Raw genomic sequence first — 27,844 nt, forward strand, 5'->3', positions numbered from 1 at the left:
AGTATATATATTCTTGATCAGGATCAACAGCCGAGTCGATCTAGCCATGTCCGTCTGTCCTTCTGTACGTCTGTCCGTTTCTACGCAAACTAGTCTCTCAGTTTTGAAGCTATCTGAATGAAACTTTGTAGTTAGCCTTCTATATACTCTCACTTGTATATATGTCGGAACGGGCCGGATCGGACGACTATATCATATAGCTGCCATAGGAATGATCGGAAAATTTTTACAAGAAAAATTATAACATTTTTAGTTTTCAACAGAATTTGATCAAATTTGAGATATAGCCATTTCATATTATTCTACAATTTTGTGTAAAATTTTATGAAAATTGGACGACTATATCATATAGCTCCCATTAGAACGATCGAGAAATTAATTCAATTAAAAAGTATAACATTCTAAGTTTTCAACAGATTTTCATCAAATTTGATACATAGCCATTTTATAAGAAATAAAAGAAATTAATAAAATTTAAGATTATAACTTCTTCAGTTTTCACCAGATTTTCATCAAATATGAGATATAGCCATTTTATTTTAATCTACAATTTTGTGTAAAGTTATAAAAAATAACCGGACTACTATATCACATAGCTGCCATAGGAACGATCAAAAAATAAATACAATTAAAAATTATAACGTTTTCAGTTTTCAGCAGATTTGCATTAAATTTAAGATATTGCCATTTTATATCAGTCTTAAATTTTGTGTCAAATTTTATGAAAATCGGACGACTATATCACATAGGTGCCATACAAACGATCGTTAGATGTGGAGCAAAAATGCAAATCTGTGAATGTAAAACTGAAATTATAATATGTATAGGTGAATGAAATGAAAGCAGGTATTACTTCATTGTTTTTTAACATTAATATGTATATTTTATATTGTATGGCAGGAATGCAGGAAGTTATCGAAGTTCTATCTGCAAGGGTATATAAACTTCGGCGTGCCGAAGTTAGCTTCCTTTCTTGTTTAATTAAATATTTTTATATGGGATGACATGATTTTTTCTGCGTATTTAACTTAAATTGAAGAAAATTAAGAGTCTACCCCAAGGTTGACAATTTTGATAGAGTTCTGGATGGACCTTAATGGAACTATAGAAAACGTTCAGTTAATAAGATTTGCCGAGTAAACTTCGGCTTGCCATTCTTGTTTTACATAGTGCGATAATTCGATGATATATTTGACGAATATAATTTAATAAATAAATAAATTTAAATAATTTAATTTTACACTTATAGTCTCACAAGCGAGTTGGAGCACATACGCGAGAAGCAGACGATGGGTCAGGTCCCGCAGATTAGTCCGCGCACCGTTTTCGGGTCCGTGGAACTCAAGCGAAAGCTTTTCAAAATTCTGCAGCAGGGCAGCACGGACAGCGGCGACAGTGTCAGCGGCGGTCAAGATCTAGACAGCATTGTGGATGTCAATTCGGATGAGGTGCCTATCACCAGTGGCCTTGTGGAACGTCTGGCTGATGAGTTCCTCACCCTCAAAAATGCGACCAATGCCGTAGAGCTGCAACTGTACGAGGCCAATGAGAAGATGGCCGAACTGTTGGAGCAGGTGAGTGGGCAGACTTAACTGAACTTGAATGGAAGTTACCTCTTCTCTTTTTCTCTTAACAGCAACATTCATGGGAGGAGGAGAACGAATCCCTTCGCACGGAGAACAGCAACCTGACGAAAGTGGCCAAGCTGCTTACCGAAAACATGAAGGAGAGTGTGGAAACCAGCCAGAAGTGAGTTTAACCAAGTTATTTAATGGGAAATAACTCAATTCAAAGCCGCGTTACAGAATGGAGGCTGCGCTGATCAAGCTGAAGCAGCGCAATGATGAGCTCACAGCAAAGACTCGGGATCTGACCGACGGGCAGCACGCTGGATCGAGGGTCAGCACCTCGTCGAGCGTGCTCAACGAGCAGGCGGAATTTGAGCAGATCCAGGACCAGGTGCAGCAGCAGGCGAGGGAGCACAACGAGCGCATCGTGGAAATGGTTAGTTTACAGTCTCATGATTGATCTTAAACAGCAACACTTGGTAGTATCTATGGCTATCAAAACAATCTTTTCTGTCCATCTGTCCATTCAATCCTTTAGCAAACACGCAGCGTGTTTGACATTTTCAAGCCGCTCTCGAATATCTTCAAGAGCAACTGAAACACAACAAGATCAGTTGGTGGTGGCGTCTCTCCCCTGCACGCCTAATACGACAATCTGATAGATGCACAGAATGCGCCTGGCCAGCTGGGCGTGTTGTTGTTGTTACCTAATCTCGGTGCCGGGTCAACTCACCTCTCTGCACTCTTCACCCCTCTCCGAAATCCAACCGAGACACGTAAGCAACTCGCTTGCCGTGCGCCGCTTCCTCCACACACTACTCACGCTCTACTAGCTTCTGATGCACTAACCCCTGACCCTTAGACGCTTTGAAATATCTACTAATTTTCTTACCTAAACCTACACCCACACCATGCCACACCCGCTCCCGCGCCCCGTTCTACCCTCGTTCTCTCGTTTCTTGCATTTGTAGCAAAGTCTAATGGATGCGGCTATTGCCAAAACTACTAACGATGAACTAAAAAAATTACAACTTAAGTTGGAGATCCTTGAGGAGCAGCTGCGCGAGGCTCACACGCGGGCCGAGCGTGCAGAGGAGAAGCTGGCCCGCTTAGAGCAAAAGTCCGAGCAAAAGGCGCTGGCTGCACCACCACCACCGCCACCTCCTCCTCCGCCACTTCCTTCCAAGTCGGTGGCGGTGGCAGCTGGCGGCGGCAGCTTCAGCGACCACATTGCCGGGCACAGTTTGCGGAAAGGCAGCGGCGACAAGATCATTGACAACGTGAAGCATCAGGTACAGGCCGAGGCAGCGACAGGTATGTACTCCACCGCAGAAAACACTCTGCCCTCCAGAGTTGCCCATGGAAAACATAAGGGGATTGTATCTATCAGGTTCAGGTTCACCCAAGGGTTCACGACCTACGAACACTTTTCCTTTTGCCTTGGTCAGACTCGAGACATTCTTCGTTTTACTTTCTTATTTTACAAAACAAAATTTCAATTCCAAAGTCGACTTTTGAGACCGTTCTTAAGCGCATATGAAATTTGATAAACTTTTGGTGCTGCTCGCCCTTAACTTCTGGCCATTGTTGAAAAGTTGTGCCCTTCAAGAAGGAGCCTCTCGAGTGGGCAGATAAACTCCCACGACGCCAGTGGAAACTATGCACAAGTGGAAAAGTCCTTGGAATACTTTGGATCGAAGCGTTTCAATGGTCCAGCATTGGTTTCAGCAGCCAAATTAGGGAAATTGGCCTGCAAAAAGCTGGGGGCAGCCCTTCGCCAATTGAATCAGTGTAGGGGCTTTCCCCCGTTCAGGCCACTCATGTGGCAGCCATGGTGTGTCTGCAGCTAATCCCTGGCAGCCGTGCGTTGACAAGTGCCCTGCCATTGTGTCACCATGTCCCCGGAGTGGAGGTCTATTTGAAGGGCCCAACTTGTTGCTGTCAATTGTCAGTTAGCCCAGCCCAGGCCCCATGCCACTCATGCTCCCATTGGGAGCCCGCCGCCCTCTCCGTTCGACACACGCAACACAACGCAACAACCCGTCTGCGATTGTAATTGATTTTACCTACACGTCGGGTTCTTTTACGGCTCAATGCAGGCTTTCACTAGCTCCGCTCCTGGTGCTCCCCTCTGGTCTCTCCTCGTGCCATTCACTGTCGACTGCTGCAGCAGTAACTTCTTAATTAAGTTTGCGAGCAGCTCTATGAAGAGGGGGGGAACAGGACTCTACCGCGACAGGACTACTAACAATAGGGAATGTTGATACGAGTAGCGTTTATGGCATTCATGTTTAAAATCATATATTGTAAGGCCTAACACTCATTCAAATCCACTGAGTTAAGGATTGCAAATCGTAAATAGTTATGACAATTCAGGATTCAACCTTTGTTAGAGATTTTTATATCGAACTCGTCTTAATTTAACCTGTCTTATATTCAAGCTCGTCTATTCATGGTTCGAAGCCTATCTACAACAAACAGACAGTAAAAATCGAGAGCTGTTTTCGGTTTAGTTAATCGCCAATTCCCATTCTACCTGGAGATGTGTGGTGTTCATTTTTGTAACAGACTGCGCAGTATTACTTCCGAACGTTTTCATGAAAATTGAGCTAAATCACACAAATGTTTAATACAATATTCCGAACTAGCTTTAGACGCTTGTTCATCTTTGCGTCAAAAATAATCGAAAACTTTAAACTATTTAGTTTGAAAACTCTATAACATAATTCACTGTTGAACTTATAAACCCCAGCTTCTAGTTTTAAATTGATATAAACCAGAAACTTAATTGGCTTTGGAGATTTTTACTTAGCTGCGTAACAGAATTTTCCGACTGTCATCATTTCATAATGTACATTTGCCAGCACAATGCGAAGCCGAGTTAGATGGAATGCGAACTATGTATATTCAAATAGGTATAGGTATATGAGTAAACACCGCCAAGGGAGAGGTGTTTATTCAGTCATTGCACTTGTGGGTCGTCTTTGTCGTTTAATTTACGCTTTTATTGCCATGAAACAAAAGTGGAACACCTCGTTGCGATTGAGTTTCTGCGTAAATATGTACTGGACTTTAATTTTGAGTGTTGTCAATAGAGAAATCAGCTGCCGCCTCCACATGGCAGGGCAGTCTGTTTGGGCTGAACCTCGATGAAAATTGAATCAGCCCGCATAAATGTGTAAATACATTGTTGCTCCACCTTTGTGTGTATGTGTGCAGCAGGATAATATATATCATATTTTTTGTATATCTATACTGGAATCGACCCAGTCCCAGAACAGGGAAATAGACTAGATTTAATGAGATGATTTATGCCTCAACAATCTTTTTTTTTAATGGGAATGGAGAGCGAATCCCTGCCGATTGCCTTTAACTGGCACTTAATCCTCTGCTTGTCCACTTACCCGAATGAGGAGTCCAGATACCAGGCTTGCAATGTCACGGCCACATTCACATACACAGCGACACTCTAACGCTTTCACTAAGCACTTCCGTTTCCGTTTTGTTTTGGCGCTGACTTCAGCAATGTTGCTGTTGCTCTTGCCTACTTTTTGGCGCGCACCACGCGTCGTATGCGTAACGAGCGCACATTCAAATCAAAATCAATCAACGCGCGTATTGTTGGAAGCCAGAAAAGTGACGCCACGATAGCTATATAGCTCTATATAGCATATATATGTATATAAATATATATATCAGTATAGGGAACGTGGAACCTTGCTGCGAGCGGTGTGGAGCGGAGAGCACGCGCGCGCGTCTCTTGAGGCACGTGAAGCGTTTGAGCTGGCAGCCAGCCGTACATCAGCTTTACGGCTAGGCATCAGCTCTGCTCGTGTCCTGGCCGCACTCGTCAAGTCAAGCTCGTCCTCGTCCTGCTCGGCGGTAAGGCGCAAAACAAATGAAGCGAGGTGGAACGAAGCGTGGCGAGGCGAAGCGAATGGAAATGCTGATATTGTCCAAGCTCAATACACACATCGTTGGTATACATAACAACAAGTTGCCGCCATTCATTGTTGGTGTCGCTGCCATGGCCACCAGAATGCCAGCCTTACTTTCTACGGAGGCCCGACTCCATGACCTGCCCTCTTTGCCGAATCTACGGGCTCTCATCGGTTTAAACGAATTGGGATGCTACCTGCTCCCTGCTCCCTGCTCTCCCGGGAGCGGGAGCCAGAACGGAAGCGGAAATTCCAGCACACATTTGTCAATATCCTGTCGACACTAAAGCTCTCAGCGCCGTGAGTAGCATTTCCGGTGCCATGCGATACATTGAAAACTTAAATTTGATTTAAGTTCGACCCGTGCCCTAGCCCCGAGTCCTTTCCCTTTCTGGAGAACTGGAGCAAAAAGGTACTTGCCTGGCTTCCATTCCCTGGCAACCTTCTGGCGCAACCTGCCAGAGTTTCGGCTTTAAGCGAAGCGAAGCGTAGAACGTTCACATTTTTCCTATATTTTACGCTCGCTTTTGCAGCTTTATGCCGCCGCCTTGCCCGGCCCACTCCAGTTTCCATTCTCCCCTGTCAAGCCAGGAGACCGTATCAAATTCGACGACGACGAAGAGGACGTCGACGATGATGATGATGATTGATGGCGGGCGAGGACGCAATTTATTATTTTTACGAGGAGAGGGGCCCAAGCCATAGCACCGTCCCAGAACTAGAAGAAGCGCCGGCAGGCAAGCCGCATTGTTGCCGCTGGTCTCGGCCTGGCTTATTATTATTATTATTTGTGCGTTTTATATTTCCGTGTTTTATTGCGCCACTTTTCTTGGCGCCCTTCCACTTTTCCTGGTCCTTCCACTGAAAACACACACACACACACACTAGTTTTAAGGCGGAGTGGACCGTACATTTCCATTGACTTGTAGCCCCAGAGTACATGTGTCTCCAGCTTCATTTGTCGCCGGTGACAGACTTGGCCACTCCACTCCCGGCTCACGCCTCAACCCGTTCTCCGACCTTTGCCCAGTGATTTATGTCCTATTGCCACCTTACCCAAATAAAACACCCTTTAAAGTCCCGGGCTTACACGATTGCGTTGGTGGGTGAGTATCTCGGCTGCTCCTTGGGCCCACAGCTAACCGCATGCCAGATAAGCTTCTGCTAGCCAGCTACTTAATGTAATTCCACCACAAAACCCAGGAACCGCAAATTAAATTTAATTTAACTTTGTTCTCCCCAGGTCTTGACGCTCTGATGCGAGAGTTCAAGTCGGGAGGCGTGACCCTGCGGAGGCGCAACCGTCGCAAAACGGGCACCAGCGAGGCCCTCAAGGAGATGTTCCAAGTGCTAGAGATAAGTCAGAAGCAGAACCGCAACTCCAAGATCTGCGTGGACCTGCATTCGAACCGTGGCGTTGATGTCTAAGTCCTGTTTGTGTTCCTGCTCCAGCGCCTCTGCTCTCTTACACTTTGGTCTCAAATCTCAGGACTCAGCTGACGTCCCTGAACAACAACGAACATTCCGTGCATTTTCAAACTGTATTATTAATATGTGCCTTCATTTCGATGGGGAGAATCAAAAGCCATTTTACAATTTACTAAGCTTAAGCCCTACTTTCAGGACGAATCTAATGGAGCTGGAAAAACATAGATATTTTTTGTTTTTACATACTACATACAAAAGATACTTCCCGATATTAAAACTTGTATAAATACAACTTTAAAATATCGAAAAATATTGGAAAATATCAGAAACAATTTTAGTCCGAAATTTGCAATGCAGTTATAACTGTCAATTCTTAAATTTAATATACTTATAAAAAGACATTCGAATTAAATTAAAAACTTTTTTGGCTTAGTTATGACATTTTTAAACTTTGATTATTGATTTTCGATACGGTCCTATGATCCAATTACACACTGCAAGGGTATACAAACTTCAGCTTTTCGAAGTTAGATTTACTTCTTGCGTTTGATACTGTGTCAAGGTATTGATATTCCCGCCACCCCTTCTATGTTTTTCCATTTCTAGAAACTATCCTATATACTTTACTTCATTGTCTGACTTATTGACCAAATTATTTATTAATATTTAACCAAATCTTAATCCCTCTACTTTGTTAATGTGTTCATTTACGTCTTACTAATCTGAATATTATATCTTGAATAAACGTTTTATAACCAAATAAAATCCCGAGTTGTTCTTTATTTAAAGGTTCATGTTTTTATACTTTAATAAAGGTAACATAATGGTGAAACGCTTAACGCTAGACATTATTGCTTAATCTTTGGCCGATACACAGATCGCGAATTACACAGAATCCATTAAAATACACATGAAAATTAAAAAATTTATTGTTGCTAAAATGAAATACATATATATGTATGTATACTCAATTTCGTTAAAATAGTTGTGCCTTGATATATATAGTATGTGTATACGATTCACGAATAAATCTCAACGATTAGTTGCTCTAAATTATGTCTATTTTTGAATCGTATAAAAAAAAACAGCGGTGTAAACATGCTTCCTTTATAAAATTGCATTATCTAAAATTTGAGGCATACAAGATTTCGTTTCGTTTTTTGTAATTGACTCGTTAGTAAATTTGTGCTAGAAACATTAATATGCTTGATTGTAAAATCGTAGATATAGTCGTAGGTATGCTAGTTGCAATTGTATATAGACTTGTGGCACTTGTTTGCATAAAGAGACGTACGAATTACAGCTTAAGGTTTATAACTAAGTTGTAGATAACTTAAGGTACAACACACATTATTATTATTTAGTACTTGTGGAAGACAAGCAGTTGCGTTCGTTCGAAAACGAATTACACGGCGAAAATGACCACATGTTCAACATAATATCATTTAAACGTAAGCAAAACACTTAACACCAAAGCTAAAACATAGTTATCGGATAATCAGAATGGTACAAGCTAATGCGATCGATCGATTGTTAAGACACTTGATTTGGTCGTAGGTTGAGGCGAAAGGTCGGTGCATTGTGGCTCAATTTCCGCCGCTAAACATTTAGTAACATGAATACATAATTGGCACTCGACAACGTGAACGTTTGAACATTTATATGGCGCTACACTGGAAGCTTTGGGGCAGAGAGACACCTTCACCCTTTGGCTACCCTCATCATGGAATGTGCTTGCTGTGGCGCGATGGCTTCGGCGGCGGCGTCGGTGGACGTGGCTTGCTGCCATCCACTAGGGTAAAGTTAGTGGCCTCCAAATACTCGTACGTGGTGTTCGTAATACTGGTCTTTGTCAGGGTCGATGTGGTGCTCATGCTGCTGGTGGTGGTGGTGCCCAAGGTGCCCAGCATGGCATAACCATTCGGCGCCCAGTCCAAGTTCTGCGACAGGCTGGAAAAGTCGGTGGAGTCGCGTGCCTTGGCGGGCAACGGCGGCGGCTGAATGTCCTCCTCCGATGTGGAATCCGTGGTCTCTGCGGTCCCAGAAAAATGTATTAATTCAAAAATTCGCTGGCATTATCCATTTGTTATGTCAACTTACCGACTGAGTTGCGGTTGCTGCTCTCGGAGAGCGAGCGTGTGTCGGGGAAGTTCTTGATGCTGGCCGTGGGTGTGGCAATACTGGCCGGGCGCGATAGTCGCCGCTCCTTTTCCTTTTCTGAGCGCAATGGTCGCTTGGGCGTGAGCTGTTGGTTGGTTGAAAGTCTTAGATTGTGAACAAAAGTCTTCAGTTCCATTCAAATTTACCTCCTCGGTGAGAACATGCGGATCGGGGGTCTTGGGGCCACTCAAAGAGGTGTTGGACACGCTGCCCAAAGACGCTATGGACGTGTTGATCTCCTTCTCCGGCGTCGAGGTAATGGTGCTCAGTGGCGGGGTATACCACTGGCTGCTGGGCAAGCTAAGGGCATCGCGATCCTGTTTGGTTCAACGAGTCGGTTAATAAAAGCAGATGTTCCTCAATACAAGTCCACCCACACTTACCTTCTTCATGGATCGTCGCTTGGCAGGTGTCTTGTCCTTGCTCTTGCTGCTCTTGGTGCTCGGCGAGTGTCCCAAGCTGGGTCTGGACATAGTAAGCGTAGACGAATAAGCAAAATAACGCAAATTTAAATAAACCAAACGAAAGTATAAAGGCAAATTGAAAAATCAAAGAAAATAAAACGAAAGTTACAGCCTCAAGCTTAGAGTGCAGCATGGTTAGTCAGCATGGGGAGAGTTCAGAAGGAGAGTTATCTGGTTAGGGCGGGGTTTTTAAAAACCGTAGCTCACTCACCTGGTGTTAAAGCTAAAGCTAGCTAAAGTGGTCTTGATCGAAGAGGTCTGTGGCCGCGGCAGAAACGTTGACTTTGACAGGCCGCTGCTGCAAGTTGGAAAAAGAAACCAAGAAAAATTTAAGGCTTCAGTTCAGTCACCATCAGCGGAAAACTTACTCTGAGGATCCCATGCTGGTCTCCGAGTGCCGGTTTATGTTGCTGCCATCGAAAAGAGTGGGCAGGATGGAGTTGGTGCGTCGCATCACCACTGTATCTCGAACGCTCTTCAGGTCGCATGCCCGGCAACCGTAGCGCAACTCCACGTGCTGCTGCATCTCACTGAAGCAGTCCTCAAGGTGCTCCTGCATGGCCCTCAAGCTCTCGGGGGCCCGTTGCCGATGAATTCCAATGGCGATATCCAGCAGCGGAATCTGATTGGCAATTAGTTCCTTTAGCTCCTCAACCAGATCCTTGTCGTCGGGATTCTGTTCCAAGTACTCATCGGTGAGGAAGGCTTCCTCATATTTGGCAAAGCCACCCATTACGGCTGGATCCACGATTCCGCTGAGCTTCATGCTCAACGGATTGATGTGCAGCTTGTCGTCGCTCCTGTGCAGGATGACCAGCTGCCGAATGTCCCGATTTGTGTCCTTCATGATCTCAACGGCACGCTCCAGTGGCGAGATCTTGAACGTGTTAGTCTCGATGACGGGGAACCACCGCAGTATACCCGGCAGAGTGAAGCGGGTGAGCAGCTCAGTGCGTTCCAGCCACAGATTTCTCACATCGTCCATGTTGCCACCTCCACCGCTGCTGTCTCGGAAGGGACGCGAGAACTGGAACTTCTGCACGTTGTTGGCGGCAAAGTACTTGACGATCTCGTTGTTAATGATCTTGTCGTTGAACTTGTTGTAGGACTGATCCATTATCGGCTCCACCTTGTTCACCTGTATGTACTGGCCGTCGCTGTTGGTTATGTCTTCGCCGGGCGCCTCCAAGGTTTGCATGAGCTCGGCCTGCGGATGCTGGACCAACATGCGTGCGCAGAAGTCGCTGTGCCGCTCGTACTCCTTGCCCCGGAAGATGTAGACACGGTTCTGAAGCAGACGCGGAAATCCCCGTCCGTAGAAGCACACCCGGAAGTACTCGGAATTGTGGCGCAGCTCCTTGATGATCTTCTCAAAGAACATGGCCATCATCTTCAATAGCTCCGCCAGCTTAAGATAGTCATAGGTTTCCTCCTCGTACTGGCGGGCCAGCACGCGGCACATGTCGATGGCGCACTCCCACTGCTTCCCCTTGTCAAAGTACTCCATGATCTCAAAGTAGAGGGCCTCCTTCAGCTGGCGGTGGGTTAGGCAGTTCGGATGTCGGAAGCTGCGAAGCTGCAGCGACAGCGCCGTGTCTGTCCACCGCAGCAGCTCCGTGTGTAGCTTTAGGGTGAAGGCCGCTTCGGTGTAGTTCTCGAACTCCATGTGCAGGGCGCAAAGCTTGTAGACATACCGAATGTACATCTCCTTGAGGTCCACTTCGGAGTAGAACTGGAGCAGCGAAAAGGTGCATGCCATGCGATTCTCCTTGCTCTCGTCCTGGATGATGAAGCGGTACTCCAGCAGCTTCTCCATCAGCCGGGTGACCATCTCCACAAAGGCGGTTCCATCCACATTCAAAGTGTTGTGCGCGGCACAGCGCTGCATCATGATGGTCTCGAACAGCTGCTTGTACTCCGCATCGCCCTTACCGGCTCCGATCAGGATGTCCAGCTTTTCAATCATCGCCGTCTTGAAGTCGTTGAAATTGCCCTTGTGGTGGGCATTGTTGAACTTAGTGTCCCCATAGCTCTCCTGCTCCAGTCGGGAGCTATAATACTCGCACTGCATCATATCAAAGAAAATGGGAATGGTCTCCTGACGCAGCTCCTTTTCCGGGATCATGCTCATCTCCAGGATGGGCTCCACCAGCTGCGGTATGAACTTGGGCTTGTGCTGGCCCAGCTGGAACCACATTTTGCGGATCTCTGTCGCCGTGTCCTTGCGGATATCGCGATACCGGGCGAATACTATCTGCCGCTTATTGTCATTGAAGTCGTTCAACTGTAGCGGCGACTGCACCAGAAAGGCGATGGAGCACTGGAAGAAGTTCGACCAGATCTGCCTTTCAAACGGACACAGGAAGTAGTCCGTAATGACCACACTTATGTTCTTCAGAGCTCCGAGGATCACGGTATTCTGGTGCATGATCATGTCCATCCAATCGCGCGGGAAAACCTCCTTCAAGTGCGGTGACACAAGCTCCTCGAACACCAGCAGTATCTCTATGACAAAGTCCTTTAGTTCGTCCCGCTGATGCAGATCCTTCACCAAATACTCATAATGCTGGGCATCCATGCGCTGCAGGATTCCCAGCATGATGGCAAAGAACCTGCCCACCAAGCCCGTGTCTCTGTCCAAAACGCGGGCCGCCTTCATCACCGTGCGCAGCAGGATGATCATAATATCGCGTACATCGTTGTGAGTGGAGCCGACATCCGAGCGGAAGAGCAGCTTCAGTATATTGTTCATGATGTTGATGCACTCGGCAATCTAACGACAAAGTTGGAAATAGATTAGAGAGGATCAAGAATGGAGGGGAAGGAGGCAATGATTAAGTTCAATTTTCAATTCAAGTCAATTTGGGATTATTTCGGAAAAAGTTTTCACATCTGCAAATTCAGATCTGGTTAGAATCCTCGATTACTTTCCCAATTTCACAGAATTGACTAAAGAAATGTGCTTCTTAATTAAATCTTATTACTCTTCTAGAGTTCTTCAGGGCTCCGCCAGGCTCTGGGCTCTTCTCCTGACGGGGTTAACATTAGTGTTTAATATAATTAACATAGAAAACGTTGCAGGTATAGTAAAAAAAACACGAAACCATTAAACATTTCATTGCAAAAAGCTGGAACAACTTAAGCCTAACTTAGCGGGTGTCGAGTGGAGGCTGGAAACCCCGATGTCAGGATTTTCCCCTAACAACTGAGAAAGCTTTCCAAGCCCGAGACTGAGCACGATAATCACTGGCCCAGAAAGCGGCAACATATAAAGATCTTAAGCGGTAAGGTGTTCATGATAACAATACAAAACAATTCGGGTTACACTTTAAAAGGGGGCTCTGATGCTGATCACGACCCGACCTGACTGGGAGTTCAAGATGAGAGAGTTATGTATTCATTTCCTTTACCTTTTTGTTGGCAGTTGTATCACATGTGTGCAGTTGGGATTTTTTCTGTCCGAGCACTTTGGCGGCTTTCGAAAGATTCTTTTCTTGCTGCCAGATATCGGTTTTCGAGTCGCCCTATAGTTTTTGTACAAGCAATAGCGATAACAACACGTCGATTGTTGGGTTGGGTTGTGCGTGAATAAAGATTCGGATTGATTTTGATTGATATTTGATTTTTATACGAAAACGAAAAACACTTAGCGGTAATGATTTAGAGAAGAGTTACAGACAGATAGATAATAGGGTGCCAGTGTGTAGAGATCGCACATTCACAATTGCGAGGGTGTGTTTGGTGTTTCGGTGTGTGTTCCCAGGTGGTGTGCGCGTGTGTTTGTGATTGTTTGTGATTGTGAGGTGCTCTGAATGCAAATTGCTCTCTAACAATGACAATGAGACGGCGGGTGAGCGGGTGCAATACTAAATGGCCAAAACTAAACACGCCTGTGAAATGTTTACACAACATTTACATGAGTTCGCTACGCCCCATGGTCAGATGGAAATCGCTATTAACACACACACACACAGGAAGATCGCTAACTAACATGGAGCTATCGTGGACAAGCCACTTGGCTAAGTCACTACATATGTAAAATTAATTTGTGCGTTGCTTAGATCTAGGACATGGACAAAACATTGATCTATACTAGGACACAAGACATATAACATAACAAAAGATGACATAATAGAGAGTAAGTCAATCGGGTTTGCCCATATTTGCATGCCAAAAACGATCTTAAAAATCACTAGAAAGCAAAATGCAACATGCTTAACACTAAATAAACATTGCTAGCAATAATTACACACTCTTAACTAGTTAATATTATCAAACTAAAATTGAGCAAAATTAAGACAAGTTCACATGTCAAGATCCTAAAATATTGATGAAACTTTTTGTATTCAGTTTTTATTGAATATTTCAAGAGGTATTTGAAACGGATAAGATTTTAATAATGGCTTTATGTCCTCAAATGAGTTAATTTAGTAATGGTAATACTTTCAATTTCAAAAGCTTTCCGAGCTTTATTAAGAAATGAAATTCCTTACCTCTTTTATTAATTAATTTAAATTCAATTAATTATATGAAAGTTAAGACAGAAACAGAAGCAAATGTATGCATGGTAAATTATTTAATTTATAAGCTGAATTCAGTTAGTTACTTTCAGAGCTGTCTTGACACTTGATCATGTGTTTGGGTTATGTTTTAATTTTGCGTCTTGTCGGCATTTGCATTCACAAGACAAGTTTCGAGGACGATGCATCGGATTAAGAACAAAATGCAGATTCCAAATGGTAAATTAGTGGCACACGCAATGCAGCTATGGCTCGAAGACTTACCTCCTCCTTGCTCTCGAGATGATCCCTGATGTGCTTGCAGAACACGGGCAGCAGGATGGCGCGACACTTGGGCAAAGTGAATAGCTTTGTGTCCACAAAGTCCTTGATGCAGCCCATCTTGGACTGTGTGAGTCGGCGGGGCGGGAACTTCTCAAGGATCTCAACTATAGACACACTATAAAACCACAACATAATTATAAGTGAATGCTACATTTGGTTTAATTTCTACTAGTGACCCACCTCAAGCGTACTTGATCAAAGACCTGCATCAGATCGGTGGCAATAATGTGCAGGTTCTTGAGCAACGCTCCCTCGGACTTTAGCAGGTTGCTGGGGCAGCCTATCATATCGATAAACATGCGAAGTAGCTCCTGCAGCCGGGAGGCAAAGTCCACGTAGTCCGTGTTGCAGTTCATCTCGGCGTAGAGTACCCGTGACCGGATCACGAACTTCATCACGTAGTGCAGATACCGCGTGGTTTTGTAAAGCCGCCGCACCTCTGCGCTTTCCTCATGCGAGTTCCCATCGACCGACTTTTCTTTCGGCGTTATGGCATCGCTGATGTTCTTCTGCAGCACATCCATCAGTTTGCTAAGTGTCGTTAAAACCGTAATTAGTAGCTGTTCAACCTCTTCAAAATCAATACTCTACTCACGTATACGCCAGCGTAAAGGAAAAACTCTCGTTGATGTACACATCAAGAACGGTGAGGAAGTGCTGGTACTTGAGATCGGACACGGTTTCAATCAGATGTATGATGCTCATGAAGACTAGCTGATCGTACTTCTCGGGCTGGTCGTTTTCCACGAGAATGTTGAACAGGGCATCGAGTATGTCCTGCAGAAATTTGACCACTTCCTCGCCGGGCACCGTGGAAAGGGCGGTCAGCGACTGCTCCAGCGTCTCCTTGTGGGCGGACCAGTTTAAGAGTCCAAGTAGACTCACGCTCTGCGTGAGTTTGGTGCTGCACAAGTTGACGCCAATGGAGAGTTGGTCCTTGGGCAGGAGACTAAGCCCACTGGTCGAGGGTTTAGTGCCTTGCAACTCGGCTACTGTGGCTGGTAGCTCCATGTAGCTGTTGGCCACCGTCTTATCGTACTTCTTATGATCGATCTTGTATACGGCGAGGATGTGTTGCCCCTGGGGAATGGTCGTACCGTTTGACTGCATTAGACGTACGTAGGCCAGGCCGAAAGGCTTTTCGGTACGATCCTTCTGCTCGTTACTACTGCGGTGCTTGAGCACGAAGCGCAAGTGGCACTGTTTAAAGTCCTCGATGGGCACGTGGATCTTGAAGGTCTCCTGCCACTTGGGCTTGTCGTCGTGGTAATACACCACGGATTTGTACTCATCAATGGGTGGGTGACCGGCTCCAATGCTAAGTACACCGGGAATGAGGTAGCCCTGCTCGTTGGCGACACACACTGAGACCTCCACGTTCTTTTCCGAGGTTTTGGCAATGCGTGCAAACTCGCCGCTGCAGATTGTGAGGTAGAGATCGTTACGCACGTCGCCGGGCAGAATGACCTCGGGGAAGCCCATCTTGCGAGCCACCGGCACATTTGTGTGGACAAGACGTGGGAAGTCCTCTTTGATCTGCTTGATGTCGCCGCGCAGCACCTCGATGGTCACGGCCATCTTGGAGTCTATCTTGCCAATGTCCTTGTTGCTGATTAGCTTCCGCAGCGTCCCATCCAACGTGTCCTTGTCGCACATAATGAACGGCAAGTCCAAATTACCGCGAAAGTCCTCCGCCTTGCTAATGATCGGCGTAAGGTCCTTGCAGGCCACACCAAATGGACGCCGGATGATGTACTCGCCCGTACTGCCAGAGGATCCACTTGAGCTAACCGAAAGCTGCGAAGCCTTGCGACTGGATGCATTGAGCATGCTGTTAGCTATGCTCATGCTGGTCCGCTTGCCATCCGTTGACTCCTTGAACTCCATGGCCCCGATGCGGATGGCATAGCACACCAGGTACATCTTGGCGATGCCCAAATCGCTCTTGCTGAGATCGGTGAAAAGCACACGGTTGTTGTCGATCTGTTCAATGTCTCGCGCAATTCCTGTGCGCGACCACTTCACCACGTAGTTCTCGCTGATGGGCTTGTGTGTCTCTCCGTCGAAGAGTGTGAAAAGCAGGTCGGAATCCTCCTGGAACTTGCAAACAAAGGCGTTCACGTGCAGCAAGATGTTGTGCGAGAACTTATTCAAGGTTCGCGTCGTACCACGCTCAGTGGACATCCGCTAAATCATAAAGGATTTTTATAATATAGTTATGTTTGGCTTCAATTACAAATTACTCACATTGGCCTTGTCGATACGCTGTATGGCGTGCACGTGCTGCTCGTAGAGTTCCGTTGTGCAAATGGCATTGGTGTCCAGAATATCACCGCTCTCGTCCCGCACCACCATGTCCAGGCCGAGGAGCTTATTGCCAGTATCGATCTGGTTGGTGGCTTGTAGCTTCACCTTGCGCACCTCATCCAGCGGTAGATTGCCGGAGATCAATGCCGCCCGGTTATTGTTTAACTCGTTCATCTTGCGACGAATCTTTGGAAAGCTGGGATTTGTGGACTGCAACAAAGGGTTTTCAATGAGAATTGGTTTATTCAGAAAGCACACTTTTGGACTTACCAGAAAGTAGTTCTTGGCTATGCCGCCCCACTCCAGGAGCACTTTGGTGATCTCCTCAACAATATCCGTACGCTGGATGCAGAACTCCCCGTTGACGATATTGTACTCGCATAAATGTATATAGCTCTTGGGAAATATGCCGCGTGTTTCCTTGGCTCTGCAACAATAATACAAATAATGAGGGGGAGGAGTCATTAAAATGTGGCATGCACATGGGATGCAACACAAAAAAAGGGAAAACAAATTGCCACTTTGCGTTTTACAGTCAGTCAGCACAGTAATCCCTCACTTTGTGGCTTGCCTTTATCTGGCAAATAAAGCATATTGAATCAAACTGACGCGACGCTCCGTTGTGGACACTTTACATTTACATATATGACACCATTCAGCGCAGCCATCGCGGCTGATGAATTACCCAACCCGAGCCAACCGATAGGGGGAACTTGGAGTGCAGGAAAGTCTCCTACACTTGGAAAAATAAAGATTTGCTTCCTTGAAAGTAGAATTAGTAATACAAATATTAACATTTAGGTATTAATGAAGAGTGGTCAGTGATACTCCCACAGCTCCCACGGCTCCTTTCGTAAGTCCATTAACATTTCACATCAGAGGTGGCAAATATTGTTCGACGCTGCTGTCTCGGGATTACAAAAACAAATCATGGTGGTGGTCGATGCATGTCACCTCAACTGTGGATGTTCTTAAATATCTGATTCAATAAAATCTATCTCCCCAATGTTGCTCAAGAATATCCTGTAGCGTCTTTACAATTCCCAAAACAAAAACAAAATTCTAATAGTTGTACTTAAGGAAAATAGGATCTCATATTAAAACAAATTTGGAAATAATTTCCCCAGTGTTGGTTGCGTCTTCTGCAGAGGAAGTGCGCTCAAAGTGTGACATTGTCGGATGAATTGGAATGCTGTAATTTGGCTCAATTCGCCGCTTGACATGCGGGGTGGCCGCTTTAATTGCTCGAGGCATTCATCACTTAGAGAATCAGCTTCAGTTTCCCCTCCATCTTTTCTGCTCCGACCTCGGGTCCCTGAACTCTGGCCAAAGTTCTATATGGTAGTTCAGGTATCTTTCCATCTCCCTCTCTTGCCGTGTAACCTTCGATTTGATTAAGCATTGCCAATTGATTTCGATGCCCCTGTCCGTCCAGAGACAGAAAAGCGTTGTAATTTTCAATGTTTACGCTTTAAAATCGTGAGAAAATGTACAATTAAAATTGATATTTTTGTACAAACAAAAATAGGAATTTGATGGGCAGCCAACAGAACCAGAGAACCGAAAGCAAACATTAAATTCGGGCCAAAGGGGTTATCAGTAGTATCGAGTATCGTCTCGTCTCGCCTTGAATTTCCACACAGTGAAGAAGTGTGGGAATTATTCGACACAATTAAGGCAAATTAATGGAGAGCACCTTCTGGATTTCAACTGGTTTTCCCTACTGTGGTCCCACTGCGATCGGGGAATTTATTTGTTTATTTACTTTCTTTGCTACCCATCGCATATATGTATATATATATATTGTTCCATCCGAGATGTCTGGCTATCTGCTTTGCCTCAGTGTGTGTGCTGTCCATCTCTGAATCTCTGGTTCCACTTGGAGTGGGGTTGTTTGGGTCAGCAGAAATATGGAAAAAGGTCAGCTCCGTCAATTCGGATGGCGTTCTGTTCTTCTCGTTTTCCTCGTTTTTCTTGATAAGAAGACGTGGTGGTCAGCGCCTCCAGATAAAACCCGGACAAGCAACCAGAGCAGCGAGATACATACATAAAATGAAACGAGCCCAAAGCCAAACAAATGAATCGGCCGCAAAAGGGTCAGAAGACGGCCATACAAATATGTATATAAATATTGAATGGTGGAAAGGGTAAGGAAAACTTTATCTTTCGACATCGATGCGGCAGCCACATGGCGGCAACTGGTTGCAGTAAGGATGAAGGAGCGTTGGGCAGACGCTGGCACAGATTTCCCCCGAAATACCACGAGTCTGGAGGAGTAAACAAAGGCCAAACCAAATGGGCGGCGCTTGTGTACCTGATTTACGATCGCTCCGGTCTGCTCTGCTCTGCTCTGTCTGTGAAAAGTCTGCTTCAAGCATTTCCGCTTCTGAACTTTTCCTGCTGTTTTCTGCTGCTGTTTTCTTATTGCTGCTTTCTGTTTTGTCCGCTAATGCCGGGAATGGGATGGGTTTGAGTGGGATCTTTTTCCCTTCGCTCATGCATATGCATTAGACTAACGAGACTGCAGTGAAAGCCGGGGGAAAGATCTCGCCGAGATTGCTGATTAGACAACAAACCGAGTTTGAAATAACATACTTAAGAAACAAATTGATCAAATCTAGCAACTCACAAGTCTCCTAGGTGTTACTGGTGTTTAATTACAGGTGTTTTATATGTTACTAATGTGTAGGGATGGTTTGGCTAATTGACACTATCATCTATCAATTTAGTTTAAACTGCATTTATACGTTAATTGTTGTTTATTATGCCAAATCTACTCACTTTTGCCTGTAGCCGTAGTACCAGTGTGTGGTCTCCTTGAGTATTATGACCGCATCGCCCACATCCAGATTGAGGCGATGTGGCTTCGTCTCCTGGTCGAAATTGCACTTGGCTGGAAAGCAGAAAATATGCAAATATTAGTCTCTAATAACATTGCAGAACACAATAGAATTTAGATCCGTTGGAAGCTTAGCTTGGAGCACCTTTTCTCGTTGTCTGTCGTTGCCAACTGAGCGAAATCACAGCGAAATCAACGCGAATCAACGGGAGCGGAAGGTTATCAATTAGCCCATGCCACCAAGAGGGGACGCGCTGATCATCGGAAACTGGGTTGCCGCTATCTGCGCAAAACAGCGGATGGGATATTTGATAAACCCATCGCCCCCACCAGCATCCATTCAGGCATCCCGCCACAATGCCGTTCCCTTCTACGTGAGATCTAACACACAAGATCTGAACCAGAAACGCAATGGGAAATGGATCTATGGAGCTTTGGGCAACTTCCTCGTAACTCGAGTAACGATAAAACATGGATGATGTCTGACGGGAACTGCAAATGACGCATTTGCATTCGAAACAGAAATTGATATCGTACTAAGAAGTCGGGAAATACATATAATTCAGTGCCTTGCTATTTTGCTTCTACAAGATAAGCGTTTTTTTTTTCAAATGTAAACAATGGATAGTTTCATCTAGTTAAGAATATGGATGAACAATAGTAGTTATAAGTATTAAATTAATATTAAATAAGCTTTAGTTTTTAAACCCTTTCATCTTAAATTCCCTAAGGAGTAGCCCTGCTGCCGCTTCGCCCACATGAGACATAATGGGACATAACCATCTCCCTGGGCGACAACGACAACGACGACATCATCATCGCCGCCGACAAACTTCCTCCTCGCCTTGATAGTGCAACTTTCAGAGATATACGACAGCCATATAACAACATATTAAATATATATGCGAGTATAGTTGGGCGAGCAGCACACACATATGCATCCCCCAATATAAGCCCGTACACTCGCATCCCCAGCGCCGCAGTCAAGCACAAAAAGATACAAAACAAAGCTGAGCCGCCTTCGCGTGGCACGCTCCGGGTGGTGGTGGTGGTGGTGGTGGTGGTGGTGGTGGTGCTGCGGCTGTTGCTGTTGCTGCTGATGGCGGTGGTGGTAATGCTTGGGGCTGGGACTGGGCGCGATGGTGATGGTGGTAATGGTGGTGGTGGTGCCGATGGCGACTGCGCAGCAGAGGAGAAACAGGAGCAACGGGAGCGGAGCAGCCACGGTCCAATGACCGATGCTCGCAATGTTCGCGCTCTGCCCGATCTCGATGGAAGGCATAACAAGCGAGAACGACCTCCACAGCACATTAAGAGCGACAGCGGAGGAGCAATTCGCAAAAGGTATTCATTGTCGCTCTGCTGTCAAACTCGAACAGACGCGGTCAAGGTAATAAGACCCAAAAGGCTTAATTCATATGGTATAAATTGCAATCTCATAGAAATCGAATCAAATGTGAATGGGATTGTTAGTTGGTCATAATCCAATGGATTTAAATAAATTTTAATTTAATTTTTAATTTTACACAATTGATATATTTTAAAATAGATAATAAGGTACAATATATTTATAAATTGTAACTTTAGCCATATATTTTTTTACAAGATCATTTAATTTACAAAGAAAAAACAATTTGATGTGATTTCATTTATTAATTCAATAACCTAACGCACTACATCTCTAAAACTTGTATGTTACTGTAAATAAAACAAAAAAGCCTAATTTTAATGATTTTAATCTGAATTACTTTTGGATAGTCTTCGATATCATTTCCATTATTTATTATTTCTATGAGTAGCATAGTAAAAACCATAGACTTTTACAATACGAACCCCCTTTATTTCAACTCTTATCTAATCCTACTTTCTTGACCGCAATTACATATATCCGTAACATACTGTTTGGTTTGTTACTTTTTTTGCGCTTCGCATTTTATTTCTTCTGTCAAATTGCTTGGAAAGTTAACTTGGAGTGGGACTGGGTCAATTGCGGAAACCAGTTCCAAGGAGAACTTTCCCAGCTGCGAAAGTTTCCCAAGAAGCGCGTATATAATTAGATCACAGTTACTTATCAAATCGATCCGATTTATTTATAATATCCAAATGCGTGGGGCTATTAAAGGGAATTAATTTTCCCACCTCTGCGGCTACTTATGCGCAAGTTGAGTAAACACTCGGAAATGGCAAGTGAGTGAATCATGCGACGTCGGCAGCGACGTCGCTGCTGCGGTCAAGCAATCACTCACAGTGAGCGACACACCTATAAGTCCCGATCAGTGCGGGGGAGGAGCGGTGGTTGGGTTCAAGAACGATCGAAAATGTCATTAAATCGAGCCCATTTCCTTTTCTCCAGTGCGCCGATAAGCCAAACAAAGCCTATCCCAAGACCCTTTTCTCATTCTGCTGCAACGACAAACTTGTTGACTAACGGAAACGCTCATAAATAATGAAATGCACAAGTTCTTGGTCTATAAATAAGCAGGGACGTGGAGGATGGCAGGAAAGTCACGGCTCATTGGCAGGGGAAGGAAGGAAGGCCAAAATAAAAAGGGTACGGACCAGTACATACATATGTATATAGAACTGAGAACAGCCAGCACTCAACAGGCAATCAGGCAGGTAAATGAAAAAGTGGTAAATGTACATACATACAAACTGCACAGAGAAAAAAGCAAGTAAAAGATTTTATTACCAATGTCAAATATTACTAAAACCTTTTATTTTCAAAAAGAGTTGATAGTAACAGCTATAAACATTTTATATTACGATAAGACAGATGACTAGACCACATTTTGCATTTTGTTCAGAGTAAATAAACACTTGCTTATATGAGTAATAATTATGCGTTCTAGTTTCATTTTGATATGTGGGTAGAAATGGAAGTGAGACATGATTTCATTTCAAGTTGAACTCAGCTTAGAAAGGGTTTTTGTACCTCTAGAGCTACCTTTTGATTTGCTTTCCTATATAAAACTACAGCAGATGCATCTACATTTGGACAAGGAAGATATGAAGAGTTGTGCCCCTCCTAAGCACGTGGATAAAGTGTGCTGTTCGTCGGCAGCAAACTCCCCACTTGGCGAGGTTAAAGTTTACCCAAAGCTAGATAAAATGCAAAACACAAAACAATAACAAATCGTAGCAATATAACAACGTGAATATATATGTATATATGTATAAACCGCAGTCGAGGCGCTTCGTCATCAATTGGTGTCGGAGTCAGCATCGTCGTGACTGGTGACTGGCCAGTAAAAATAATGTGAAACAAAAACTACAACAACGTGACGGAGCGGCGACAGCCAGCCAGAGCCACAGCAACTTGGCTCATTCCAAAATTTCTGGTTTAAATAGCACGCGGCTCAGAGAAGATTCTGTATAGAGGCTATATATGATCATACACATATGCAAATTGTCAGGCTGGCACACAGGCACTTTTGTGTTTTTGTTCTCTGTACAGAAACAGAGGCTTGTTTGAAGCTCTCTCACCGTATCCGAAGTATAAATATCCGAGCATGAGCTGAGCTCCTATGAGCTAAGCCCCCGAAGCTATATATCTCTATATATACACTTTTCCACATATGCGTCTTTAATTGCCCAAAGCCTGAGGAACGGTTTCGAGAGTTAATTATAATGATTCTCATCGGTTAAGATGCTCTGGCATTGACTAATTACAAGTGGCGGAGGAGATCTCCAAGCGGGAGTGGGGTGAAATTAATATGGATACCAAAATTAATGGATGGAGAGCGGTGGGAGTTCTCTCTATTGTTTATTTTGAATTTCCAGATGCGGCTAATTGCAGATGCTGAGAGGAATTTGTAATTAGATATTGGGAATTAATTATTTAGCATTACAATACAATCAACGTTGAGAGCTAAAAGCGGAATATAAATTAAGAATAAAATAAAGTGAACTATTGGAAACGCCTTTATATACTTCTGATCGATTGGTTTTACCTGTTGCTGATTATAAGATTATTTTTATTATTTCCTTGGAATTAGATCAAAATTTAAATCAAATAAAATAATACTATTTATAGATATATTAATCATTTTGATTGACAGAAGAAGTGATTGTTTTGGCATACAAGTATATCTGTTTGTCCCCTCCTCTGCACATTAGACATATTTTTGGGCTTGCCGAAATGAAATTATTCATCAAGCATATAACCAATTGGGTAAACCTCAAGCCGTAACCCACCGGCAGCCCCTTCCTCTAGAACCCTCAAAGATAATGACAATATTTGATGGCACATAAATTTATAAAAATACTTGCACAACCGCTTGGAACACTGGGCCGTTGACAGTTACGGTTAATGTCGCTGCGGTCGTAAAAAGTATCTAGATACAAATTAGAAACCAAAGAAAAGAATTTCGACAATAAAAAAAAGTGCGTTATTATTACGGAGCAGAGCCATAAAAAATTGCGGAGCAACAAAAAGACTGAAGAGGAAATGTAAACACAAACTTGACCCATTTGGGACATTTGAGGAAATCACTCAAAACAATCTCAAATTGGTTTTATGACTTTTTGAACAAGTAAGGTTAACTGCTCGGTTAGAGTAGCTATTCCCTAAAATAATGTCATGTGGGACTATTTTGAAGTATATGTATATTTTACTAGAATTACATTCTTATGATCTTTAACTTTAATGGTTCTGCTGGAAAATTCTATTATTAGGATACTTTGCCTTAAACCTGATAGACCTTATTGAACTTGATACATTTTGCTGATAAAAATCCGATCAAATGTGAGAAGCTACGATTGATGAAAATATTTCAATGGAACCGGACAACCGGACAACCTTTGCAACCCCAGCTCACGTTTCTGGTGCAGCTGAAACCAGTTTCTACTGACACCGGATGACGCACTGTGCCCCAATGACGCAGCCACCTTCTCCTCCTCTCAGCTCTCAGTTTCCAGCCGCCCGATCGCCTTCGATCCCGTGGCAAGCAATTTATGTTTAATTAAGCCATTTCGGAGAGCAATCGAAGATTGCACTCGGTCAATTAGCATAAGGGGGAATCCACAAATGCGACAATCTCCGACATTGGCAATCTCCGGCATGGGGTGGACTACATACGATTGAGTTTCCATTTGATTGCGAAATGGAAAGCGGAGATTCGCTGCAGTACAGGGTTGATGGGGGTGGTGGTGTTCCAAGTGGAATCAGAAACTCAAGTGGCCAGTTGCTTAACTTCAAACTTCAATCTTAGTGCTCCGGAGGATGGCTGAATCCGAGGGATGAGTGGTCTGAGCTGAGTCAGCAGTGCAAACAACTTTATACAGCTGCCCGAAGGGAAGGGCATCTGCCACATGATAACACATATCGGGGGACTCTCTCGTTCGGTTTAGCAACATTATCTTGTTGTGTTCAAATTGTGGAGGCAGGGTTTCTACCACAGATATATAAGATATGTCTTATAAATTCTGTGATTTATCTAGTAAAGAGAAAAGGTTATACCTCACACGAAAGTTATAAAAATATAGAAATCTGAGCACACCAGATCTAGATTATAATTAAAGCCTTTTCCTAGCCAAATTTAATCAAGTTTTCACTCAAAGTGTGAGAAAAGGTAGTCGGGAGAAAAATTAAAGACTTTCCTTTGAAATTATGCAAATCAAAAGGCACATTTCATGCATCTCAAACTCCAACGAGCTGGAAAATTTTAATTAAATTGAGAAAAGCGAGACTCTGAAATCAGAAACCAAATCAACTCCGAGGCTCCGCTCTATCCCCCTAGCTCCCTCTCTCAGGTTCATTAAGTTTTATGTTTACTTTCCTGCTCTGGCCCTCGCTGCTGCATGTTGTTGTATTTATTATTAACGCGGTTGCTTGTTGTTGCTATTCAAATTTAGAAGCAGAATGCACGAGTGCAGTAGTGCCCCTTGTGCACCTTGGGGTGAGTAAATAGAAGCAGGGCTGGCGGCTGCAGGTGTAGAGGCAATGAACAGTGGAGTAGTGCAGCAAAGAAGTGAAGATGTCACCGCAGGGCAAACTTTTAACTTGGTCTACAAGCAGACGACGAATCGTCAAAGCCTGTCCGTGGGTGGCAGGGAATGAGGAGCGGAGGAAGGAGTGCAACTTGCAGATATGCATAGTGCAACAGAATCTCTTCAAGTGCGAGTGAGTGGATGAGAGAGTAAGTACTGCCAGGCAGGAGGCATGCGAAACACTCACTCCCTCTTCAATGAAAATAATTTCACTCGCACTTGTACACACTAACACACATACACTGGCCGTCGATCAATAGACGATAACCGAAATGAGGCTCATAAAAAGATAAAGCGATTACTCAATGTTTACCGGCCTTCGTCCAGTTATAATTAAAGTTTTAATAAGCAAAATGGATGAGCTGCCAAGCAAAGCGGCTAGATCAACGCATCTCCCACTGAGACAGCCAAAATGTAATTTTGTCGGCATTCAAGCTTAGTATTCGAGAGTTCTTAAGACGCAGAGCAGCACAAAAGGAGCGCGATAAGACAAGAGCTTGCTGATAAGGAGTTTCCACTCGAATTCCATGCATTCTGTAAGGCAATTCGCATTTACAGGGGCCAAAACTACAGCCCCAATGTCAAATAATAATAAATAATAACTTATCTCACGGCCCATATTCGTATTTACTTTTTACGGCCGCACTCCCCCGGCCACGCCCTCCAGTATCTATTATCGGGTATTTCGACAGTTAGCATGAGCACAAACACGACGAAAAAAAAAAGTTAAAGGCTGACATGTGTAAGCAACAAGTGCAAACAATTCGAAGCGAGTGATTTTCGAGTTCCGCTCAATCGCGCTTGTACCTGTACCTCATAATCTGTACCTGTCGTATCTACGGATCGACGGAGAAAAGGTCAACGGAGCGACAAAGCGGGTCCCATAAAAAATTCACACGTATTGTGAGTGCGACCCGCGATTAGATATTTCATGGTCACTGCCAATGAATCGGGATCGAGTACCTTTTCTGTGAGTGTAATAGGCGTTGCAAGCGAATGCACATCGAGAGGGAGAGCGAGAAGAGGCGCAGGGAGGATGCGAACAGACAGGCAGACGATAGAAAACAGGTTTTCGTTTCAAGAGCAAATCACAGAATTCTGTGCTAGTGTTGCCTCGCTGTGTGTGGAATGAGGCAGAGGCTGGAAAAACAGGATGAAATTGAAAGAAAAACGAAATTACGGTGCGAGGGATAGAAAGAAAGATCGACGGCATGGACGCCGCGTGTGCAAGCGAGAAGGTGCAACAAGTTTTACCGTAGCAAACGCAGCAGGGGGGCAGGCACATGGGGCGCTGCGCGAGAGAGAGAGAGAGAGAGAGAGTTCTCGGAAGGAGCCCATAAACCTCTCCTTCACGCTTGTTTACAAAGCACTTTGTTTAAACATTCTTCGTGGGCCGTAATCTAGCCAATTTATTTATATGTTTGATTTCCCCCTAAAAATTGTTAACTCACCAATGCCGAATGCCTGCTTGGCATTGCAATCGCTCCACACAGTCATCTTGGAGGCTTTTCTTGTTGTTGCTTCTGTTTTCGGCGCCGACTTTTACCACCAACACAGACACTGTCGTGTACGTGTACCCGATCACCACTCACACATGCAGAGCGGCAGACTTTCGTTTGCGAAAATAAAAACAACAAAACTGAAAATTAGGCAACAGAAAGAGCAACACGTAGTTGAAATTCGTTTTCACAATAAAAGCGCCGCCAGCAGAAGCATTTCGCTACAGATTTCGCCGAACCGATTTCAAGAAATGATTATTATTGCACAAAGCCTGCATTCCGCGCAGAATTGTCACAAATGCATTTTACGTTGTTTTCCTTTTCTTTGCCGCTCTGTTCTCGATTTGGGAGTTGGCCGCTCAGCCAATAATTTACGTTCTCACTCCCGCACACGCACCGCCGCTGACAAGCACACACATACACGTGCACATTGGCTCACAATTAATTAATTTCAGCGCTCACGGAAAGAACTCGCGCGCGCTCCGTTCGGATTTTGAGTTAAAAACGTAATGAATGAAGCGAAGCAAAACAAACGCATGATACGAAAAGCATAAAGAAAAATTCGAAAATAATATCGGTACTATCGATACTGTCGAGGTCTAATCGATATATCGAACAGTAAGGTGCGAAACTTTGGCTGAAATACTGGGTGAAAAACTTGGACCACCTACAGCGGGTTTCTAAACCGTCGTTGATGTATGTGCTTTTACTGCCTATTTTAAAATTTTCTGTTAATTTTGTCACCAGTAAACATACCATTAGTAAAAGGCCAAGTTTAATATTAAACATTCTAAAGCGAAAAATTA

At 44.2% G+C, this 27,844-nt stretch overlaps 2 protein-coding genes across 12 annotated transcripts in view; one reads left to right on the forward strand and one right to left on the reverse strand.

Annotated features, from left to right (window-relative positions):
* LOC110187842 (uncharacterized) overlaps nucleotides 1–7,699 on the forward strand; it is a 19,333-nt gene extending 11,634 nt beyond the window's left edge. For 5 of the 8 annotated variants that reach the window (XM_020957320.2, XM_020957319.2, XM_086830291.1 and 2 more), the window contains exons 4-8: nucleotides 1,250–1,574; nucleotides 1,637–1,749; nucleotides 1,806–2,004; nucleotides 2,540–2,882; nucleotides 6,750–7,699. In XM_020957320.2, coding sequence (XP_020812979.2) covers nucleotides 1,250–1,574; nucleotides 1,637–1,749; nucleotides 1,806–2,004; nucleotides 2,540–2,882; nucleotides 6,750–6,934 — 1,165 coding nt within the window. In that variant the 3' untranslated portion in view covers nucleotides 6,935–7,699. Of the gene's footprint in view, nucleotides 1–1,249; nucleotides 1,575–1,636; nucleotides 1,750–1,805; nucleotides 2,005–2,106; nucleotides 2,345–2,539; nucleotides 2,883–6,749 lie in introns of all 8 variants that reach the window. The other 3 variants (XR_002319904.2, XR_015271085.1, XM_020957324.2) reach the window with 2 other exon arrangements.
* Nucleotides 7,695–27,607, reverse strand: mbc (dedicator of cytokinesis protein myoblast city). Of its 4 annotated transcripts, XM_020957349.2 has the most exons (14): nucleotides 26,991–27,607; nucleotides 19,491–19,602; nucleotides 16,980–17,136; nucleotides 16,650–16,919; nucleotides 14,998–16,589; nucleotides 14,583–14,933; nucleotides 14,343–14,517; nucleotides 12,969–13,082; nucleotides 9,927–12,331; nucleotides 9,770–9,856; nucleotides 9,478–9,559; nucleotides 9,241–9,411; nucleotides 9,035–9,179; nucleotides 7,695–8,966 (listed from the first exon to the last, which is right to left on the reverse strand). In XM_020957349.2, the coding sequence occupies exons 1-14, from the start codon at nucleotides 27,034–27,036 to the stop codon at nucleotides 8,656–8,658; spliced, it is 6,018 nt and encodes a 2,005-aa protein (XP_020813008.2). In that variant the 5' UTR covers nucleotides 27,037–27,607; the 3' UTR covers nucleotides 7,695–8,655. The 4 variants fall into 4 exon arrangements, with proteins under 4 accessions (XP_020813008.2, XP_086686416.1, XP_086686414.1 ...); XM_086830290.1 differs by lacking the exon at nucleotides 12,969–13,082; XM_086830288.1 differs by lacking the exons at nucleotides 7,695–8,966; nucleotides 9,035–9,179; nucleotides 9,241–9,411; nucleotides 9,478–9,559 and adding an exon at nucleotides 9,597–9,676.
* Between the last annotated feature and the right edge of the window lie 237 nt (nucleotides 27,608–27,844).

The sequence above is a fragment of the Drosophila serrata genome, unplaced genomic scaffold, assembly GCF_035046125.1.
Source record: "Drosophila serrata isolate PLE 108 unplaced genomic scaffold, ASM3504612v1 contig_233, whole genome shotgun sequence".
In the NCBI taxonomy this organism is placed as follows: Eukaryota; Metazoa; Arthropoda; class Insecta; order Diptera; family Drosophilidae; genus Drosophila; species Drosophila serrata.

What these genes read in the sequence shown, in the direction of transcription:
- mbc (XM_020957349.2), bottom strand. Translation starts at nt 27,036, where the DNA reads ATGACTGTGTGGAGCGATTGCAATGCCAAGCAGGCATTCGGCATTG. An exon ending in TAGCCAAGAACTACTTTCTG is followed by an intron (nt 16,920 to 16,979) that starts GTAAGTCCAAAA and finishes CCTTTGTTGCAG; the next exon opens with TCCACAAATCCCAGCTTTCC. An exon ending in CGCATGTTCTCACCGAGGAG is followed by an intron (nt 9,180 to 9,240) that starts GTAAATTTGAAT and finishes ACCAACCAACAG; the next exon opens with CTCACGCCCAAGCGACCATT.